At 35.5% G+C, this 24,636-nt stretch overlaps 1 protein-coding gene across 6 annotated transcripts in view; it reads right to left on the reverse strand.

Annotated features, from left to right (window-relative positions):
* NBEA (neurobeachin) overlaps positions 1–24,636 on the reverse strand; it is a 389,390-nt gene that overhangs the window by 103,401 nt on the left and 261,353 nt on the right. For all 6 annotated transcript variants that reach the window (XM_039385864.1, XM_039385860.1, XM_039385863.1 and 3 more), the window contains one exon: positions 314–431. In XM_039385864.1, the coding sequence (XP_039241798.1) occupies positions 314–431 (118 nt within the window). The remainder of the gene's footprint in view (positions 1–313; positions 432–24,636) is intronic.

Genomic DNA, 24,636 nt, shown 5'->3' on the forward strand with positions numbered 1-24,636 from the left:
TTTATATTTTTCACTAAAATAATTATGGAAATTGAGAAGAGGGGTGAGATAATAGAAAAAGCAAATTTCCTATCAAACATCTGAAGAATTTACCAATTGCAATGATGTGGTTTTGCAAATAAATCTCCCTGCTGCAGAGAAAGTAGTGAGATTGATCTATGTGATTGATTTTAACACAATTTGCACTGAATATATGCAAGAATAAGCATTATTGAACAGATCTAAGCACTTTATCGAAGGAAGTACAGAGTTTAAATTCTAAGATAATAAATAAGTAGCACAATTTTATGCAACAAATATAACTACGACCTACTTCTGTTTGCCATAAACACTTCCAAAGCTGTGTTCTGGAGAAGATAACGTCTTGAAAAGACAGCCCGAATCTCGCTGAACATCCATTTTCCATGGAGGCCTTCAGTATAGGCGAGGACCTTTAAAGAAAGTCGAGGTGACAGCTATTAGCTGGATTTTTCAACAAAATATTGTGTAAGAACACAGGAAATTTTACCCATCCATGAAGCACAGTTAAGTTAATCATATCTCTTTAACACTTAAAACCTGTGAGTTAAAACATGAACTTAAATGTTTTTAAGAAATGCAATGAAGTATACCTGTTGTTAGAAGAATATTAGTAAGTACCATAACTTGATATTCCTAAAACTATTTCTCATAAGTCACATCAACTTCTTTTCCTCAAAAAAAACCCCAAACCTAACCTCTACAAGCAAGCACAGGAAAATGGACACAGTTGCAATCATGCTTAGCTGTATTTTCTTCCAATAGTGTGCATGACACCACTGTCAGTAATCTATCAGATAACAGATTTACTTCTGAGACTGTCTTATGCGAAGTACAACCAAAATCATATAACTTGCTATTCACACCCTGTTCAGGGTCATAAATTACAAGTCCCTCCATTCCATTAATAAATATAAAAATTAGCCAGAACAGTATGCCAATAGTGACTTTTCTAAAGTTAATTACATTTAATATCCCAAACCATGAACAAAATTTAATGATTTGTAATTTTGCATTTTAAAAATAATGTGAAAATATTTTAAAATAAAATAGTTAAAAATTAGCATTGCTTTTCCAGTTTGATAGTTTCTCAGTCGAATGTAGATCTAAGACTAGATATTAATACTTAAATAATATTTTTCACTTTTCTTTCAGTGTTCAGGATGTTCAGGAAAATAGGAAAAAAAAGACACAATTTAATTAGGTATCCGCTTTATCTCCTCTGTGGATTACCATTTCATCAGTATCATGCACTGTAAAACAACCTTTTTCCAATCTTTTTCATGAGATGGAAGGCTGCCTTCAGCCCTCCACATCTGCTCAGGTGGGTTATGACATGACACTCCTACAAGGAGTCAACTGTCTGGAATAGGGACCCTCACTACACCGACCTGCATTTCCCAGGCTCTTGACTCTGCCTTTGCCTAGGCTGCAGTCACTGAGAGTTACTGCCTCAGTGAAAAAACCACAATGAACACCTTCGCTAAAGAGAAATGCAAAAAGGTTTCAGACTGGAGAGACTGAATATCTCTGTTCTCCATTAGGTACATAGAAACTGTCAATACACCAGCTTGCAATGCTCTATTCGTTCAGAGATCTTTACTTTCTGTAATCATGACCTACCCCAGCTTCTGAACAGGGAAATGTTAGAAAGACCATATGCTGCTGCTGTCAGTGATCCCTCATGCTTGAGGTAATGGGAATTGTATTCCTTCAGTTTTTTTCACTGATGCAGCTTCAAGTTAGCAACGTCTTCATATATGAAAAAGCTAATTTAAATTTGTGCTCTTGGTGTACAACCTTTTTCTCATAACCATGATGAGTCTATTTCAGAGATGACAGTAACAACAGCAATAATACAAATGCGCTTCAGCACATAGAAGAGTGTTCAAATGTTAATTCTGTCCCTGATGGAAACTGGTCAGAGGAACACACTCATTCCCCTCTACTGTTCACATTAGAATAAATTACAGACAAAAATTAGAACAACGCTGTGGCTGATGGCACTGTTTCATTCAACTCAACTCTCCACCCTAATTAAACACAGCTTGGAAGAAGGTGAGGGGCTTGATTTCTTTGGAGATCCCTCAGATATATGCAAGAAACTATATGCTCCTTCCATTCAGTCACAGGCCAGTTGTGTACTACTACCTCATAGTCTAAACTCTTACAATGGTTAAAAATCTGCACCTTATTTTTACTTTGAACTCCGGTAGGTCCCATGGTATCTTTGTCTGTGAGTCTTCTAGTATCAGATGACTTTTTCTTGTGTTGCTAATTACAGACTGGATCCAGTTACTGCTTAGCTTTCTCTTTGATAAGCTAAATAAACCAAATTTTCCCTGTTTCTTTTTTTTCATTGAGATCAGATGCTAGGATACAGCTGGGATCATGTATGTGAAATTCAGGTGGTTAAGAACAATGACTGTGAAGATTTAAGCACCCTCCTTCTTTGAATGTATTCTGATGCTATCTGATATATAATTTTTGTAAATTCACAGGTTTTTAACATATGGAGGAGGAAAGTGTTCAAGTTTAAAAACCTAAAATATGAGAACAGTCTCTTAGAGAGAGGAGTTTAAATATATGTAAGTGTAACCAGATTTACAGCAGCCAGAAGATTTGCCAAAGAATTAGTTTCCTGACAAAACACCATGCTTTGGGATATCACTTTTCATGTAAAAAATATTTCTAGTTATTTTTTTTGTAAAGAAAAATGTTTAATACTGGCTATATCCTACGTATTAGCATTTTAGATGATTCACAGTAATACATTTATGATGTATTGATATATATCACAGCTTAGTTATTACAGATCAACACTAAATCAATCAATCATACACTGGTTGCCTTTTACTCCTTCCTCTATTTAATTAAGTATAAAGCAATTGTAACTACACAGAGGTACATTCAGCCCACTATGAAATGAATGACTTAAGATAGCACTCCAGTACAACAGCAGAACAGATAGGAAATCAGAGGAAAGGAAGGAGTCTATAATTCAATTACTGTCCTCAATTACACTCTTCTTAACTGTCTATTAGTTCTACAAATATCAGATTATCATTGCCATTATCAAATAATCTCAATTATTTCAGTATTTCTGTTGTATCAATTTCCTGTCTAAGATATACTACCCATTTTTGCCATTCTCCATAACATTCATCTAACACCATTTTCATGTGATGCATTAAACCTTCCATTATTAGATATCTACAATTTACAGCAGATATAACCGACATTTTTGCAGGATTCTTTCTTGTTCTTATAACAGCCAAATCGAAGTAATTCAATTTTGCTGAATTTGAATCCTTTAAAAGGCTTAGATAAATTTTTTTCTTCCAGAATGATTTTTAGCGTTTCATTTTCCCATATCACATGAATTAAGTCCTGGCTATTTTACATGTTTTTACAGACTGTATGTATTATATATTTCATTATCTTAAAACATGGAAACAACCACTTCATTAACCAAAAGACACTGAAATTACGTTACCTAGTAATCTGAAGCCAAAATTAAAATTTGCTTCATCCAACATTTCGTTCTTTATACTTAAAGTCAGTGCTCCTTATCTTGATAGCTTTATGAGTTTTTCTCCTAAAAAAAGTCATGAAGACTTTTTGTCTAGGCCTGTTTTAATGGTTGAAACTTCATGACTAAGCACAGAACTCTACATATATCTCAGATAAACTGAGATGAAAACCAATCAGCCAATATCTACATTTGACCCAAGTACACTTTTCAAATTTAATATTAGCTGCAGCTGTTTGGTTTAAAGCACATTTTGCCTTGTAAAACCCTTTCACTCGCTCAGGAATATGAGTATGTTTTAAAAATATCAATGGGTCCATGGGCCAGACAACAAAAATTTGCTAGGATGCATTGCAGCAAGACGAAGCTCCCTTCTCTAAAACTCAGGATTCTGTAATATGGAAAAACATCTATTGGTGACATTTATTTAGATTAAATTAGTAAGGCAGTGTGGGATGCAGATGAAAAGCTCTACAGAAGAGAAGCAGAACCATTACTGCAGTGCTTTCCTACTTGGTTCAAATATGAAGGCTTCATTATTTTAATTTTATTTTGATGTAATCAAGATTTTTTTTCAATTAAGCGTCAAGACATTTTTAGTAATAAATCTATATCAGTAATTATTCAATTATTTATAATTAACTGCTAATTAACAGTTGGAATTTTGAGGCATTGCATTAACCAGAAAACCAGAAATACTGCTAGAATGCCTGATAGATTATCTCCACAGAAGGAACACTTATGTATTGAGGCTTATTTTTGCTGCTTTATAGCATTTCTTAGTATCTCATAGCACCAGACACAGCATGCAAAAGGATATTCTGGCCCTTTTCTTTTAATTGTTTTTGGAATTGAAATAATCATAAAATCAGGTGCTATTAAAAAATCAAGGAAAGCAACCAGTACAAGTATTATTTATTCTCAGTTGTTAACTACATGTTATGAACAGTCTGTGAATTCTTTCCATATACTGTTGCAAAGAATTGTTGCATACTTCCTTTTTTAAAAAAACAGCTTTTTTGGGTGATTCATTAATGCCTATGTATGTGAATTGAATCTGCCATTTTCAGTGCTAATTCATCATTTGTCTTTTAAAACCAGATTTCGGAATTCGGGGTATTTCAATTCTAACCTGATTTCTCAATGAAAGTATCAACTGATACTTTTAACATTATTCAAGCTTTGTTAATATCTAATGCAAAACACATATATCCATTAACATGTAATATAACTTTGTTGATATGTTCTGTGGGTTTGTTTTTTGTTGTTTTTTTTTAATTTCTTTTCAAAACACTAATTCCCTGATTTCCTTCATTACTCACTACCTTTTATACTAATACTATCAAACAAGTATTAGTATTGCCTTGTACTTATCTGTAGTAGAACTGGTTCATTTCAAAATTCCCATAGATTATTTATTTTTCAAGTCTGAAAGTGATCCTCAGAGCCATGTTTTCTGAATAAAATAGCCATTTCCTGAAATTAAATGCATTTTCCTTTATCAACGACCAGAAAGACTTGTAAGAATACTGTAATTTTGGTCCTGAAGACACTTTTTCATTTTATAAAGACAGTCTGGTTCAGTGCTTGAGTGCAGCTACTACAATCTTTAACTTGGATGCCACTATTTTAGTTAGAACATCAAGGAAAAGAGCTCTGGCATGTCCTTAGTGTAGACATCAAAATCCCATCTATCTGTTAGATGGCTCTGCTACCTGGCAACATGGGGTATTGTCTTTGCCACATGGTAGATTTCATTTTCTTTTTCCTCTAGAGATGCGAGAAACTTCTATGAATTTATCCTTTTTTTCTCCTTAATTTACCCCTCCTACTTCTTCAGCTTTAATAATTTCAGAAAGCGTTCACTCTGCATTTCAATAGCTTTGTCTTGACTAAGTAAAGCCTTGTGGGTTGCTGTTGTGTCTTTGTAGCCCAACTCAAAGAAATGCTTCATACTTTTATTTGATTCAGAAGTCTGGAGACATATGCTTAAAAATACCACACTGTATATTCCCATTCTCCTCCTCCATCAGTCCAATTTAATTTTATTATTTTTTTCAAGTCTATTTTTCAGTGTTTTAAGTGTTCTGAATTATGTGTGCAGGACTGCATTTTTCATCAAACTCAGCATGTCTTCTTTAACACTGCCAATTTTAGATACAACTATTTTATTTATGCACTAACTATATTCTGTGCCTTTTTTGTCTTTTTATTTTTTTAAACTAAGCTTGAAAAGTTGTATTTCTTCCAATACAAAATAAGCCCTTGTCATCTACATATACTGTGGTCTCTTAGTTTGAATAGGATTTCGGTTTGTACTTCATTCTTCATTCACCATCACCAATTTTTGGAAGACAGATTACCTGCAAGAGTAAACTGTGATTCTATCTCATATGTCTCAACCTTGAGCAGAAGAAAGGAAGAAGTCTTGGTTCATTTCAGTTACGCTGAAGTCCCTAAACCTATGTTACCAAAATGAACAAAAGAAAAGCAGCCTTGCTGCTCCAGGTTTTCAGGTCAGGAGCTTGCACACAGATTTTCATGGCAGACTTTTCTGTGAATGCAGCTACCAAGGGGAGAAGAGAAACTGTCTGAAGGTCCCTTGTCCGTCCTTGTCAAATGAATATTTAATATTCCCTGAGGTTGAGAAAGTGTTTTTTACAATGAAATTCTGTTCTAAATTTAAAAAAAACCAACAATGTATATTTTTGTTAGTCTGACACTATCCTCCTCCTGAGAAATAACCAAACATTTATGATGGGCATGAACTACCCAAAAAGTTCTGCTTGGGTCTTATGCCTCCATATTGTCTGGTGGAAACTGTACCTCCTGTTTTTAAGTATACAGTGAGTTAAGAGGTTCATAATGAAAAAGCTGAAATCCTATTTGCTGTGTCACCTAATCTTTTTTGCATATGAATAAGCAGAAAATAATAATAATAATAATAATAGATGCCAAGGAGAGGAGGAAAAAAGACATCATCATTGTGGGAAATGCTACTAACCTTTATAGTTACATTTGAAATAGCAAGCAAAGCCATGCTTCAATCACAAAGCAACAGCCGATTTCATATTAACCATTTTGTAACATCCTAGTAACCATAAAAACCACTGAACTTACCTGGTACATTCCCTACATCAGCATCTTACAGGATACTTCCAAATTTGCAACCTCAGCACTTAAAAAATGCCTGCCAAGAATCATAGAATTGTCAAGGCTGAAAGAGACCTTTAAGATCATCAAGTCCAAGCGTCAACCCAGCACTGCCACTGTAACCCCTAAACCACTAAACCATATCACCCAGTGCCAGATTCAGATGCCTCTTGAACACCTTCAGGGATGGTGACTCTACCACCTTGGGCAACCTAATCCAATGCCTGACCACACTAACAGCGAAAAAATTTTTCCTACTATCTAATCTGAATATCCCCTGTGTCACCTTAAGGCCATTTCCTCTCATGCTCTCACTGCAGGCATGGTAGAAGAGACTGGCCCCCACCTCACTACATCCTCCTGTAAGGGAGTTGTAAAGAGTGATGAGGTGTCCCCCCCCCCCGAGCCTCCTCTTTTTGAGACTAAACAAATCCAGCTTCCTCAGCCGTTCCTCATAAGACATGTTCTCTAGTCCTTTCACAAACCTTGTTGCCCTTCGCTGGACACACTCCATGGAGGAGAAAACATGGAGGACTTCACAAAAACAGATCACAGTGTATGGATATTCTTCAGAGTGCTGTTTAGAGCCAACTACAGAAGTATGGTTATGCATCTGTTCCAGGTACACAACAGGTATTCATAAAACAGTTTGGCATCATTGTATGCTTTTAGAGATTAGAAACACATGAAAATGATTACTGAAAATTATTCTCTCCTGTCAGGGATTTGGATTTTCCATCTTCAAGAGTTTTCTAGCATTGCTATTTGCTTCAAGGAAAATGTGAAATTCTGAAAGCAGATCTTCATAGGTTAAGAAAAATGGCTCACATGCACATACAGCAAACCTTCTCCAGAAGAATCTAACAGTACAAGAGCTCACTAGAAGTACATGGCAGACTGCACGATTCCTTCATGTATTCTAAATACAGATTGGGATGACAGACATCGATGGTATGGAATTAGACTCTTAGGGTTTATGAAATACTATATTGAGTAGGCATTATATAATTTCAAAATTTTTAATGAAGTACTGAGTATGATCAACTTTCATATTTAGCAGGAAAAATAAGCATACACATCATGTCAAGATATGTAAGTGTAAAAAGAAAATACATTTATTAAGAAAATATATTTACTAAGAAAATATCACGTAAGTTCAAATAATGAAACACCTTGTATTTTGCTTTTCTAAAATGGGAAACTGAGAATGGAAATAGACAGAAAGGGCAAATCAAATTAATTTAATGTCCTAGTGTTTCATTGACTTCTTACTACTTTTTCATACATTTAAAACCACTGTAAGGACATCCCCTCTGCCTCAACTCCCACAGTCACACTGGAGTAAATACTTCTAAAATTTCATCAAAATGCTATGCTATCATTTTTTCTTTGCACATTTTGGTCTAGTAAAATGTTCTCACTTTCTCTTTACATTAAGGTCTCTTTTCCCCTTTATAACCAGCTTCTGTGTAAAATGTTTCTTTATTTGTAAGCCCTAAAAGCTTTCCTCCAAGTAGATCTTGTAATGCTATGCTGTGCAGGATGAGCTGAGTATTGTGACATTACAATTTCTCAATTCACTTCAGTTTTTAAAACTCTTTTTAAGACTTTTTTTTAAAAATAAATATTGGCACTCCTGTTTCGTTTTTCTCCTCGTCTTCAGGGATATAAAAAATGCAGATATTATTTTTGTGGTTTTGGGCTTTACTTCCTTGCCAAATATTCTCAGCTTATACTTCTACTTCCAATGTTTTTTTAAGCTTTCAAGAGGCCCCTTGTCTTGAAACATGAGGTTCTGTTCACCCAAACCTTTTCTAAATTTGATTTCTCTGGTCAGCATACCACTTCAGTATCTATTAAAACAATGCCCACTCAGCTGAAAGCAATAGACGCTCTTATTCCCACACTCATTTTCAGTCATCTGAAAAATTATTTGAAGTTGGTCCATTTGAAGGCCATTTTCCTCTTTTCATTGGCAAAATGGTTTTGCGTGTTATGATTTTGTGTTTTAGGCAAGAAATTGAAAGGATATTGGGATTTTTTGAGAAGTAGTTGCAATAAAGTAATTAGTGTTAAAAAACCCCCTGCTCCCAGCTATGGAAATGCTGCTGCTGAATGTTAACATCCAGATCAAATAATCCAAAGAGAATATCTTATGTATTCTAAATGTATTCTTTCTAACACTGATTTTGTGAAACACAAATGCATAGTTTTAAATATAAGGATAAGTGCTGCTGACATGGGAAAATATTACCTTTGTGACAACAGAATTCTAAATAATAATTATTTTATCATTGATTTTATAGACATTGCACATCTGTGTGCCTTTGCCTGGTTTCCTCCCTATGCAACATGCAAACAGATAGTCAGTTTAGGCAACTCATGAAATTCCAGCAATAGACTGACATTCTTGGGAAGAATAGCATCAGGAAGAGGTCGTATAAGACATCATCAACTTAGAAAAGGTAAGCAGAGGCCTTTTTTAGGTTCTACTTGAAGACAAAGCCAACAATTACTGTTCTAAGCAAAGGTTTCAGCTGATTTAAGGATTTTAAGCCAGGAATAAAGCTGATAGTGATTGTTGGGGCAACAGTACATGTGGAGAAGTAGAAGACAAATACATTCTAGTGCCATAGAAAACTGTGTTAGAGCACAGCTCGACTCAAAACACAGGGATTGAGAAAACAAATAATGGTGCAAAATTCAAAATGGAAAAGCTCAATTAGTTATAGTCAGCAACAGGATTGAAGCAGATTGTGTCAGTTAACTCACAAGGTTTAAGATGATTTTTTGTTAACTTTGGCACAATGGGATGCCAGACTCAAATCTAGTGAGAAATGCTAACAGAACTGATGATTCCATTCTCATTCTACAACTCGTGCTCAGAGAACAACCCAAACAGGCGAACAGTGATCTCAGTACTTAGATTCAAACTCCTCCGAGCAATTCTGCCCCAGCACCACATTCAGCGAAATGCAATCAAATTATTTCAATTAGAACTGCAAAAATTACATTTTCAGTTGAGTGCACATGCTAAAAAAGACATAAAATTGACAGGATCTGAGTAAAAACTTTTTTTTTTCAGGAATAAAAAATAGAGATCTTCTTTTCTGTTAGCTGGTTTATTCTCCTTAGCAAAAGTAAGGCAGTGGAAAGAAAGAACTCATAATATTTACAAATTTGATAAATGCTTGTAACTTGAAATCAAAGTAGGATATTTATTCATTAAATAGTTTTTGATAGAAAATGCAGCTTTATTAAACTTGAAATATTAGTGAATTTCTTGTATTTCATAGAATTTGTGAGGCTTTTAGCTGAGAAAAGTTGCAAGACTAGATTCAAACACCAGCATGAAAACAAACAAGTTTTCTGTTGCCTAAAGTGAGAAGTTTGGATAGGCACTCAGATTCAGTTCCCTTCTAACTCAAAGATACGTGAACCCAAATGACACCCTTCCCCAACACTTTCATCTACTCCACCTCACCACTGTACTCTCAATGAGCAGCTCAGAGTTGGATGAGTGCTCCTAACTGGTTCAGGATGGACAGTGCATGAGTGAGCTGCCATAGTTCTGTGTTGCCCCAAGGAAAGGCAGAGGGAAGCAGCTCCTGGCAAGCTCCTGCACATGTACAACAGGTTAAGCAATAGAAAGAGAAGCTCTCTGACTTCTGTCATGTTTCTGCAAAGATTGCAAAGCAAACATTGCTCATTGGCCATAATTTGCCAAGACAGAAGGCAACCTGATCCCTTCAAACATAGGGAAAAAGTGAAACAAGGCTCCTTGGTTTCTGATGGATTTGACCGTGCAATTATCAGAAAGGACTAGAAATTCGTGTTTCTCATTGTATGAAAAACTGTGTGGCCAGCAGGACCAGGGAAGAGATTGTTCCCCTGTACTCAGCACTGATGAGGCCACATCTGGAACCCTGTGTCCAGTTCTGGGCCCCTCACTTCAAGAAAGACACTGAGGTGCTGGAGTCAGTCCAGAGAAGGGCAACAGAGCTGGTGAAGAGTCAAGCTGTGCCAGAGGAAGTTCAGCTTGGACATCAGAAGGAATTTATTCACAGAAGGGGTTGTTAAACATAGGAATGGACTGCCCAGGGAGGTGGTGGAGTCATCATCCCCTGGAGGTGTTCCAGAAATGACTGAACGTGACACATAGTGCCATGATCTAGTTGACAAGGTGATAATTGGTCAAAGGTTGGACTCGATTATCTCAGAGTTCTTTTCCAACCTAAATGATTCTGTGATTCTATGTTCTAAAATTGTGCCTTTGGTGTGCTTACTTCATCATCAGGATTACTAGTTTTTCTCTTGCACTAAGGATAAGTCATAGGACTCAGAAAAAGCAAAAAAAAATTGTAGGAATAGTTTGAAGAATAAAGAATGTATGGTATCCCTAAGTATGTGACACGTTCTTCCCCCCAAAAAAGCCATCATAAAATTCTCTAGATCTTTTTTTTTTCCCCCGGAACTTGCATATATTTATTCAAAAGTGCAATGTAATTAAAAAAATGTATAAATGCTCAAATGTACCATATCAGAAGTCCTTAACATTACAGTAACTGAAGGCACTATAATTGGTCTTAAGAAAACTCTAAATATTTGGGTTTTTTAAACATTTCCCATTTCCTACTACACGACAGGTAGAAAGATAGTTTCATCTCCCTCTTTTTATAGATGTGAATTTAATGTCATACAGAAGACATGCGGAAGCATCTTGGATTTTAACAGTTTCACATTTGATTTATTCAGTGCAGAATGCATATGATTTAAGATCTGTAAGACGAAATACAATAGAACTTTTTTTCTACTACTAAGCCTAATTTTTTTAAGTTTCTGTTCCTAATATCTCTTCCTATATAATATTGATCAAAAACCAGTAATATTTGTTTTTAACTTAATATACAAAAGCTGTTTCATTAATCTCAACATTTAGGAATATAATCGGAGCAATTTCTACTGCTGAAATTTTGGCAAAATATTTTAAATTAATTTTTATAAGCTAAAAGAAATACGTTAATTTATAAATTGATATATATTATACATCTAAAACATCCTCACCATCCCCCAAATTTCTGCACTACATTTTGTAAAATACAAGAAAAATCCTCAAGAAATTCAAAATTCTACAGCTCACAGAATCACAGAATGGGTCAGGTTGGAAGGCACCACAGTAGGTCACCTGGTCCAATCTCCCTGAGTAGATTCAGGGTTACTCTACATTATGTCACTTTATAGTGTTCCCAAAGAACAATTACACTATCTGTAAATAATGGTGAACATACATCAAAGTATCTTCATAATATATTGCCGTGCCAACTAATACTTTATTAAATCACTTAAAATGAGCTTAAGACGAGTTTCTTTTGCACTGCTGGAGAAAACAAGAAATTATAGCACTGGGAAAAGCCTAATTCACAGTCCAAACAGCAACCAAAATTCTACTGTACTTTTTATTATCATATACAGAATATTATCTAATATTACTAAGTCTGCACAAGGAAAGAATAGCAAAGTTTCTTCTGAGAATTTTAATTTGGAGTGCTTGCTAACTGCCTGCTATAGCTAACTATTAATTTAATTACTTTGCATTTCATTTTTCTTATTTTGCTTTAATATTACAGGAAAAGTACCTATGCATTCTGTACTTATTTTAAATAACTTCTTTTTTTATCATTAGACACTGAGAAAGCCACTCCCCAAAATATGAAAATATAAAACCTGCAAAAATTAGCATATATCAAATGTAAACTGCATATATAAATTCCATAAATGATTTTTATATTTCTTTCAAAAAATGGAGCCATACTTACACAATTTTTTTGTATGTGCATTCTGTATATTCTGTGTCTACTTTCCCATAACTATCAGCTTGTTTAATTTCAGCAATGTAAATGTCAAAATTATAGATAATTACAATATTTGGGGGGTTTAATCCTGTACAAAAAATTCTCATGAAAACTAGGAAGAATATGAAGAGTCTACTCAGCTGGCTGCCAAAAATGGATTCTGAGCCACATGTGATGTCTGACATCTGCAATAGCTAGGGGAAGTGCTAGAGCAGATTTGATATACAGTTCCCTCCTCTTTGAATTTCTAGCCAACTGGAATGCAAACCTGCATGTCATAAATTTGGGCATACTCACAGGCTTTCCTGTGGTGAACTCCAGGTTCCCAGTATGAAATTACTGCAACACCTGTCAGCATGTAGAGGTACTTTGTGTGAATGTGCCTCTGTTTTTATCTACTACAAGCTGCTCAACCACAGAAGGTATTTAAATTTTATGGACTTCTGGGTACTATGCAACTATAAAAAAGTGTGCCAATCCCAGTCAAAAAGGATTCTCTCATATAGCCTCAATTAATTTCTTCTTAACTTTTATTTAATTAAAAAATATTAATAAAATGGGATTCATCTCAAGCTTTACAAAGAGATTAGATATTTCCACTTTTTTAATAGATTACAACAGCCAACTACTCCAATTCTGCTGTTAATCTAGATTCTTACCTTTCTTTTTTTGTGGGAAACAGGCTAATTACTTTAAGGAGAAAATAAATGCTATTAACTTGTACAGACAGATTACTGCCTGTACTGTGATTGGTTTAATTTCTGCTAAGTCTGGATTTGATGCATATCACATTCCTTCCAAAGAATACAAGCATCCGATGTAACAGTCTATCTCTAATAGACTCAGTTTCACAAGATGCATCTTTTCTTTGGGGTAATTAAAAGCCAAGAAAATTAGTCATGTAAAAAAGTGTCTTAGCTCTCTAACATGAAATACTGCCCAACATATATTAATATATTGGAAAATATACAGTGATCCTCAGTTTTGCGCTATTATTATGAAGTTCCTTCCTCTTAGAATTTTTTGCATGTACACACATTCGTAAGGGAAAAATCTAATCCCCCCACTGTGCAAAACCATAGATAAACTGCAAATTGTTATTCTAAATGTTATATGACTATTTTTGCCTGTTACACATGAAACAAACCATTCAACGACAATAAAAAAACCCAGCCAGTGGACACATGGCTATGGAAAGAACCTAGTTTTCTCAGTAAGAGAATCTACAATGAAATATTTACTCTTCTTTATTAAGGGAAGTAATGATGAAACCAAGATAAAATAAGTCCTCACTCAACTTTGTAGCATAATGATGCGTTACTCTTAGAGCAGTCTTAGAGAGAAAATCCAACACATACCATTTGACTGTTGCAAACTAATCCTCACTTTGCTTCTACTTCTTTCTATGAATTGTAATGCAAGGTCCAATAGACAGCCTCAGATACATCTCAGGTCCAGTACATGCTTTTCAAACTTAATCAAGGGAATATAGAAATGAATATAAAAAGATGAAAGTGTCTGTGCCTTTATACATATTGAAAAAAAAAAAAAAAACTAGGGGGGGAAAAAGTGAGATGTTTCATAGGGAAGGTTAAGTCTGATGCTAATGCTTATTTAAAATGGTGACAGTCTGAAGTAGTGAAGCCTTGCCGGGTTGCTTTAATTTCTCCCTGGAATAGCTCTCTCCCAACCTTCGGCAGCACATCAAAGTCTCTGGAGCTCAATTAAAATTGGATTATATTGAAATGCTCTATCTATGGAACTGTGTGCTCACTAACACTTTTCTTTCAGTAATACTCCAGATGACAGTTGCCCATCCCAATTTAAACAGTTGTCATAGAGACCATGAACTAAAGCAGCAGTAACTAACAATAAAAGGAAAGGTAAGTGCTAGGATTTCTGTGAATGAAGGGCTTGGTTTCCAGCTGCAGTGCTCACACTGCAAGCAGCTGAATGCAGAAAACATAAAAGGCAGTAATACTCTCCTCACTCCTAAGCAGAGGGACAAAGTAAATTAAATAATAAATATTTTCCTTTTTTCCCCAGTAGTTAGTATAGTGTTTTACATGCCAGCGTGTGACACTCCCTAAAAAAAACCAGTAGGCAACACGGGAGTCAATCTACAATCACCAGTTCATTAATTAAACGCATTAAATGGTACTTTATAATTGCAACAGAAAAAAAGGTATTGCCTTTTTCTTTTCAAAAATTTTATAGGAGATTCTTTAATTACAGATGATGTACCAATCCTTTGTCTTTATGGTAAAAATCTAAAGTGAAGATCTAATACAAATCTGTAGGAAATTCAGAGTCTGAACCCATTTAATTAACACTGTGACATCCAATATGTGTAATGCGTTCAAATTGTTTTACTACTGGTTTTAACTGTTTTATAATCTAACCATGTAGATTTTTGATGTACTGCACCAAAGCCTGACAATATCATTGGAAAACTCTGTCAGCTTCCAAAACTCCCAAAATAAAATAAACAGCTTATGTTTCTGGCAGCACCAGACAGCAATGTATTTAACAGCATAGATTGCTAGTAATGATACTATTTTCTCATGTAGATGGCATGTTTCTGGCACTATAAACCTCTTAACCTTTCTTGTAATTGGCTTATTGAGAGTCCCAAGGTTGTTTTTTGTGCCATTGGGCTGATCACCATGGAAATGAACACTTATTGCTGTTTCACTGTAGTGCTCTATTTTTCTTCCAAGCCCTTCACAAGCATTCTCCCTGCTCTCCCGGGAAGGCAGTGTTAGGATTTTGAAGCAGCAACAAGGCAGAGTGCAAAGAGTGCAGGCCAAAGGGGAAGAAAACAAAAATGTGTCAGAAAATCTAAAAACCGCACAGATCAGAATTTGTCAAAACAAGGCCTTGGTTTAAACCAACAAGAAAGGCCCCCACAGCTTGGGCCTTGACAAAGCATGGCCTTTTTTTTTTATTATTATTTTTTCCACTTCATTATTTTTTTTTATATTTTTAGCCCAGCTGTAGGAAACACCATCTAATGAACCTGTCTGGGGCTGCTGTCCCCATCCTGTCAGGCATGTCAGGAGATGACAAGCACTGGGGACAGGCCGCCGCCAGTCACAGACAGGCCTGCCAGCTGGAGAGTTCAGCCCCAATCTAATCACGCCACCAGAAAATAACTTTCACGCTTGCAGCCTGACAGGATGGGCTCAAGAAAAAGAAAAAGAAAAAAAAAATAGGATCGAAACAATGCTTTTTGTTTCAATTACAAACCTTTTTTGGCGGGGGGAGGGAGGGGGGAGGAACATTTTTTTAAAGCTGCTAGCACTGCTGCTGGTTTCCATTAGTGGAACTGTTTCTGTCTTTTTTTTTTTTAACAAAAATAAGACCAGTACAAACATTAATGCCAGCAGTTATAAAAAAAGTGAAAATGAGACAGTATTTGTGGCATCTGGATATGCTTTTGCTGCATCTATTGCTATGTATACACACTCTTTTCCAACATACATATAGACATAAATTTATCTGCAACCATTGGTGGAGCGATTTTCACAAAAATGTGTGAATTATGGTATGTGTTCTTATTATTTCAAAGCAACTGGGCTCATTGAACATTATATCTCTTCATAGCCATCACTCTAGGGTTCATATGATCATTTGGGCAAGAACTGCCAAAGTATGAATGGTGGGGCTGTTTGTGCTCCTGCAATGGAAATTAATATTCATACCAGAGAATAGCAATTTAAACAAAAGTATTAGAGCCCTCAGCCTCAGCATAGGTGATTCTTTCCTATTTACCCACCCACCATGAAGAACAAAACGGAAAACCTTAAACATGTATCTTCAATGGGTCTATAATGAAAAGGTAGTAGTGTACTGCTAAGCATCCTGTCTTTCTCATTCAAAAATTGCCAACAGAGATTTCCGCTCCAGAAATTTAATAATCAAAAATTGCTAACACAGATCTCTAATCCAGAAATCTAATAATCAGTAAATCCACAGAAAGAGAGGTTGAAAATTATTATTTAAAAAAAACCAACCAAAAAAGTAGTTCTCCCAAAAGGCATTAAACCAGATTATTAGGTCTAGACACAAATAAACTTACTTAAAAATACACATTCAGCTAAAATGAAAATGCAATTGTTAAGGATGTATCCTATCTACTCCTAAGCGTAAATAAAAATATATTTATCTTCTGGTGTATGTATCTTAATATGTACATCTTAGTAAACAATTTTCATTATTTGGAAGCAAACTGGAATGGAAAATGAGTGGTTCATATAGTACTTAGTAATTATTTTAGGAAGAAATTATGAATGAGGATAGGCTCATCTAATCCCTATAAAATAATAAGAGATGAAGATTTGTCGTTACATCCCGCCATTCATTCACTCTCTGCTGACATTATAGATGTCAGAAAGTCTGTTTAAAAGCTTGCTATCTCTATTCATCTTTGTTTCTGGCATGAAATACAGACTATAATAATCTTGTCAAGCCTACATTTAGACACTAATTCATGACCCTCTGCTACAATTTAGAGAAAATTCATACATAACTCTTTTAAAACAAACTATGACCCCAGACAGAAGGGTAATATCTAGATTCAGCTGCCAAGTATATGCTGACTAAAGCCTCAGCCACCCTGATGTTTCTGTATGAATGAGATGGTCCAAATCAGTAAGACACATTAACTTTCTTTTTTAACCTGAGGACTAATCAGAATTATTTTTTTCCATTTTGAGGTATTAGGCATTCCCCTAGGTATAATCTTACTTTTCTGGAAAGAGAGAAGGAATAATCTCTTCCACAATTTAAAGACCACAGTTAAAGCTGAGAAAAATTAAAACAAAGCTGATGCCAGCTGCAGACACCACTGACAATGCCAAGGAGAAGTGGTGACCCTCGACCTTCCAGCAAAGCCTAAAACTCCCCATCAGGGACCCAGTCTGCAAACTTACGCAGCAGGATACATAATGGAGCTGACCATTACTCAAAATCTATCTGTAGTCTTGAAAGAACAACCTCAAATAGAAGAGGGTTACTGCATACATACAAATGGAAACACCTCCTGTGAGCACTCTCGGCACAAATGCACTTCTGCAAGGAACATAGTTACAAATGTAAACATAGTTCAACCTACAATCCCCTAGCCATCTTTATAAGTCTGAAAAGTGGGTCAGTAGAAGCAAGTGAAAACCTGTTAGTATTTCGATACATGAGCTAGAAAGATTGCAAAAATCCTCTAGAGAAGAGGAAATAAGAAACATGCTCAGGATTTTTTTTTTTTTAAATTATTTTGATAAAGAGAATGGAGAAAAATATGCTTATTATTAGAGAAACAAAGGTACACCGTACTGGTCATGATGATAGTAAACTACCCGCACAGGTCTGCCTGTCAAAGGCATAGATTGACATGAAGGGGAATGACACTGATAGATTTCCTATCTCCTATATTTGGTTTATTCATATGACTAGTTACAGATTGATGTTATGTCTTATCTTTATTCACATATAGAGAGACCAAAGAGACATACACAGTCAATTCCTGTGATTTAAGATGGGGAAACATTGTCTAATATCCCACACCAGTTGGGCCAAGAAGTGCTACAGAAAAGTACACCCATATGAAATGCCAGAAATTTCTGCTAGACAGAATGCAATTAATAAAATTGTAATTTTCTCGGAACATCAGCATTACCACCTTTGTTAATAATTAAAGGCACTGCATAAATTTTAAACCCTTCAACTGAAAAAAGCTATTCTGTTTTAAAACAATAGCAATAAATACATAAACAAAACAAACACACTGATTTGAAAGACCATTCCTACAGATTTTTTGCTCACAGACAGTATCTTTCTCAAAACCACCATGTACCACTTTAGCATTAGATTATCCACTGCTGCTTTATGGTGATATTATTTAATTTATTTCATTCATGTTGAAGTGGAGAGCGCTGGCCTCTTGACCCCAATTTTCACTTAAAGAAACAAATTTCTTTTTCGCAAACTAACTCAATTTTTCTCCTGTCAACCTTTAGCCTCACTTTAAAATATTAACCTTTTTCCTATCATGATAAGCATCCAACATTCTTCTATCCAAATTTAATGTTAATCACCATATCTTATGATAATGTTATATTCACTTTTAGCTACCTCTGTCAAGCACAAAAAAGTATTTTAAATCTATACATCCTCTTGGAATGTAGTAGTACTAGAGCATTTTTGTACATGCCAAAACCATACAATCCCTTTTAAAAAGCATTATTTCTTCTGTGTATTTGCAATTTTCCCATTTTATACTCTAAAATGTTAGCTAAAAGATGTGTTTCTCCTTTGAAAGAAGACCAGGAAATGGAGACAAGACTTAGTATACACTTCCAAACAAAATGGAGAGCGATGCAAAATTACCACAATCACTTGCCTTCTTCTTCATTAGGCAAAATGCAGATAAAGCAGAATTAGGGAGAGGAAACCTGAACTGGAGGGAATTTTTTCCTAAATGTATTTTGATGTCAACCCAGCAAATTAATTGAATGAGCTGTGACAGCATTGCTGACTGACAGAGCAATCCATTTTATATAAATTACTAGAAATAATTTAAAAATTTAACACTACAGAAAAACATATAGAGATTTTTTTACATTGTCTTTCTAGAAGCAGCATCTAAATAAGACATGTTAGCTATCATAAATATTAATACTGCTTTTTGGACTTGTTTTCAAAAGTGTTGAGTAGTCTTGACATATGTTACCTTTGGAAGTTTGAAGCAGAATCTGGAAATACTTCAGAAAGTCCAAATTTGTTTTGACACACAGGTTCCCACTATCAGAAACCTATAAAATGACCTTACTTTCTTGTCCTATGAAAGAGTATTTCACCCATGTATAAGGAACTGCTGAGAAGAAACACCTATTTGCTTTAGGAGGAAAAATAGATATGTACATTTCTCCTACTTGGTATTAATCACTTATCCTTAAGAGCCTGTGGTATAATTCATTTACAAGACTGTTAAACATAAACAAAACAAGGCCACAATAATTTGTGAAATACCTTAGTGAATGAAAAGAGTTACCTTCCCTTTGGCCATTTCAACTTTCCAATGCAAAACACTGACATGAGTCTCCTGCATCATTACATTGTACCACATTTACCATGGAGAATAAGGTGGTCAAGCTGCATTTTTAAAAAAGTCTAGTGAGATAATTATTCTTGGAAGTGCTTATTAAAAATCAATTGGTTGCTATTGGAACAGCTTTCACTACCAGCAGGAAAATTTTGGGTACTTTTAATATTTATGAAAAAGCCATAAATGGAAAATGTCAACTAGTTCCATAAAAACCCAAACACTTGAAATACTTTTTGCCATTTTATAGTGTAATGAATCAACAAGCATGACTTTTCAAACTTATTGTTAAAAATTTAGAATATGGGAAGTCTGTCTGGTCCTGCTGGGATCTTTATTTATGACACTGAGCAAAATATTCCTAAAAAGATTCCAAATTTGTAGAAGCTTACATCAAATAACACCGTGAAGTAACATTTTCCTATCTCAGTACAGATAAACTAAATAGATCCCAACCAAAGATTAAAACAACCCAAGACCTATTTTATGTGAAAATATCACTTCTTGTAAAGAGGAAAAATCTGTTTATGGCTAATTACTGTCCCAAATGTGTGGGGATCTGACAATAATGAGCTCATTTGTCCACTAGAGGGCAAGGAGGTGGGAAATGAAAAATATTGAACTGAAATATTACATATCTCAAAAAACATTTCAAGTAAAACTCACGATAGTATAAACCATAACATAATAGGAACACAATTAAAGTTAGCTTGAACTTGTATTCTTAGCTGTCTGAATTTTCTTCAATGATAAATGACCCTGTTTGATGAGGATGGTAGTACCTCCATGCCTCCAGAACCCATCAACATCCGAGGATTTTCATAAACATTGAACTGCAAAAGGTTTGATCAGAATTGCAGAACTGCTTGATTTTAGAAGGACTGGGCCTTATCCAAAATCTACTGAAATCATTCCATGTCCATCCACTGATTTCAGTAGCTTTGGATTGAAAGGGACTCTGATCAGAGAAACATCATTAAAAAGTGTGGGGAGCAGCACTAAGCACAATGAAACAGGAAGAGAGAAAGTGAACACATCCCTCTATTCAAATAATTAAGTGATAAAAGAAAGAGAGGGCGCATTGGATAAACAAAAGACACCCATAATATCCTGATCTTTTACAGTATTGCTTGCATTCTGTAAATACACATCGAAAGGTGGTGATGCCACACAATGAAGGCATCGCTATGTCTTGTCAGGAGGTCCCTCTGGTTCCCCGGGTGAGGGAATTCCCTTGGCAACTACTCTTCAGTTTAGTATGAACACATCAGTTCAGATACTTGTCCAAAACTTTCCATAAAGCCAGTTTTTCAGAGTCAGTGGGTTCCACCCTGCTTAGTTCAGCCCATGTATGAATAGCTTGTGTGCAAAAGAATGAGATTTCTTTTATAATGATGAGTCAAGTAAACTCATCTCAGAATCTTATCGTCAAACTGGATTCTTTTCTGGTTGCACATAATCCCCACTAACTGTAAGCCACCTGACGTACATGCCACATGTTGACATGGTAAAATTGAGGTGTACAGAATTTTCAATAGATTGGTAGGTCAAACAGTAGAGAAAAAAATGCAAACTTGTTTTTGTTTGCATTTTACCTGCAAAGCTAATTACATTTCTTTATGGCTTAGTTTAAAATCAGTCATGAAGAAGTGCACTGTGCTCTTCTGAGCATCGCTTAGTCACAGCAAAATAAAATCTCTGAAGGACAAATGCTTTCCTCTCTACCTCCTTCCCCTTTCTAATATACAGGCTCAATAAAGTCAAACAAACATTACACTGAGCAGTGACGGGACAAGAAGAACACAACTAGATTCCCACTTTTTCCCTGATTCTTGGTCTGTTTTGCAGGGGTTTATTGCAAGACATTACACTGCTGAATACTGGAACAGAATAGGCCAAGCTAGGTGAAAAGAAGGGCCAGTTGAGCAAATGAATTCTCTCCCTCAGGACAAGAGAGGTAGGTGTTAGGAGCAGAATCTCTGCATCCTTTTATAGAGCCAAAAATGTACTATGTGTTTTGGAAAAAGATTTTGCAGATATTAAGCAATCTATCACTATGGTCAATATATTTTTTATTTAAATTAAAATATTAAGACTGACAAATTGAAGACTGACATGAATGTCTCCAATCAGATATCTGTGCAGTCTGAATTTGCATTAGCAACAATTGCTTTGAGCATAAATAGGAAAATTCACAAGGGTTATCTATTATTGACAACGGCAGTGATTTTAGACTTTTCTACATAGAAACTGTACTACATACTAGGAACAAGTAAAATCCACAAAAAGGAACATGAATGGCCTATCAGGCACAGAAATGTGTTCTGCATGTGGGATGACCCAGTTTCTAAGTTACATTGTTCAAGCAAGTTATTGTGATAGATATTGTGATAGATCTATGCTTGAGATCTTGTAAATTACTGAGAAAATCTTTGTAATGAACCTGAGTAGTCCTCTGGTCCTGTGAGGCTCCTCGCAGCATCATTTAATTCCTGGGCAGCACAGCATTCACACTGCTGAAACAACCATCTCATATTTTTGTGCTAATATATCAAAGCATAACTTTGAACAAAAGCACTATTTACCTTTTTCACACACATATTTATCAGTGATAGATAAATCTTCTGGAATACAGTGCAGCCCCCTCCCAGTGTAACCCATTATGCATGAGGTAGCAGAAAAAAAATCCTTCTTCCCCAGTGCCTTGGTTTCAGACTATGCCAGTGAGTAAGCCTGTGCTGTTGACTTTAGCTATTCTTTTTGAAATCCTGTATATGCCCTTTACCATATGAGAACAGTTCAGTTTAAGACATGCACAAAGAAAAAATCAAACCAAAGTTTTATTTTGGGAAACAACAACCAATTGAGGTTTATTTCCCTCCGCTCTTCCCCTTTTTTCTTTCTTATCAAACTGCAGGTTTTCCTTTTTCTTCCTTACAGTAAAGCTCTGCAAAAACTTCCTTTTTTCCCCAACAGAGAGCAGATGAGAAATTAATTTCTTCCCTTTTCTTTCAGTGTCAAAACTTTGGAATAATTTTAATGACTTAACAAAAATAAAACAAACAACAACTGTTTACTTCAATAAACCATTATTATTAAATAAAGACAGAAAAGAAAATCAAGGAAGCTGAATACTTCTTTAATTTTTGAAGGCTTAAACCCCTAAATGCATAATCTGAATACAAATAGTTATATGTTCTTAATTATCCAGGTTCCTGACATTCCTTTTTTAAATTAGAATGTACACAGAGTAAATGTCATTATAAGGAGAAAACTTTCTATATCTGTACAATATTTGAATAATTTTGAAAAACTGTATTATATATCAAAATTTTGAAAAGCAAATGGAATAAAACTACATCCTGCAATAAAATCAGCTGCTACTAGGAGAATGTATAGAAAATAAGAATGGTAATTGAAATTATTGACCCAGTAATAACTCTCTGAGTAAGCAAAACTTGACTTCGATGGGAATTATACTTAACACTGCAGGGCTGGTCTGCACAACTGACAAATGACTTCCTGTTTCTTCATCTTGTATATTAAAACCTGTAAAACTTTGATGCCTTGACATAATTTTATGTTGTCACTAATGTCTCAGGACACTCCAGCTTGCCTTTGTGCTTGGAAGAAGTCTTTCTGCTGACATCTATTATGTACAGTCTGCTTCCATTTGCAACAGTGCAATGCAAACAATGCGCAGGGAACGACCTGTTCAGTTCCACACCACTGACAGATAAAACTGCTGAGCTCAAAAGCACAATTAAAAACAGTAGCAGCGATAAAAAAAAGAACATCCCACCAGTTTACTGCTCTGACCACAGGAAGACTGCAGGAGTAATAGCTGTTGTGTGTTTATGGAAGCAGGGAGGTGACTAAAAAGTGCCCTGTCAGTTTTTGGCTCTGTCTTGCCAGATGCATTAAAATGCAGCCCTGAGCAATTTTTTTTTTTTTTTTTTGTCTGGAATTTCAGGAGCAGAGAGTACAAAAGAGCTGATGAGCAATGAATGCTTCACCCTTCCTCAATTAATCTTGTCTCTCTACCTTTGCTTTTGCTTTCCCTCTACATGAAGGTAATAATGACACCCTCATCCATTATCCTTTTATCCCTGTTATTCTCGTGAAATTGCTTAATAATATGTTACAGATTCGTCTTCACTCACATAATTCTTCCTGTCATTTGCAGTATATCATCCTGCAAACATACAGCCCACTTTCACTGGCCGTTCTTTGAAGATTATTGTCAGTGACATCTTCAGGATGCGTTTGGAATCTGGAGCATCATTTCCGTTGCGATGGGGAATTACACTGACTTATCTGTCATTGCCAAAAGCACAACAAGCAATTCAGTGTTAATGCAAAGGTAACACAGGTTTTTATCATGCCGCCAGAACAAGAGCTCTTGTAAATTTATGCTAATATGGCCCTTTTATAGTTTAATAACCTCCTCCCCTACTGGAAAAAGGGGCACATGCACATGCACGAGCACACACATACACACACACATGCACCCACACATGCTGGTAGTTTAATAATCTGTGTCACAGTGTGGTAGGTAATTTGTAGCTGATCCTCTTGTAATTATTTATTTTAAATCTTTTTATGAATGCTAATCTTTTATAGTACAGCGGATCTCCAGTTTTGTTAGATACATAGAAGTCGTAAGAAGCAACTGAACAGCACCTCTTTCTAACAGTAGGTATCAACCTAAATGGTTCCCATCACATGAATTCCCTATTTCTCAGCAAAATAATAACAGATCAGGTTTTTTGATAGTTGGGTTTGGGGGTTTTTTGCCTTCCCTTTCTTTTCTTTTCTGTGAGGCTATGCTGCTGATTCCGTTTGCTTTCCTCATCAAGAAATCCACAGTACTACAAACGAGCCCTTCTCCCTGATCCAGGGTGGCATTCCAGAGGGACCCTGGCGATCCTGCCTGCATGCCAAATCTGACAACACATGACAAGCCAGTCGGCGTGCAGTAA

This window comes from Pipra filicauda, unplaced genomic scaffold, assembly GCF_003945595.2.
Source record: "Pipra filicauda isolate LSUMZ 115617 unplaced genomic scaffold, ASM394559v2 scaffold443_size986076_pilon, whole genome shotgun sequence".
Classification (NCBI taxonomy): domain Eukaryota; kingdom Metazoa; phylum Chordata; class Aves; order Passeriformes; family Pipridae; genus Pipra; species Pipra filicauda.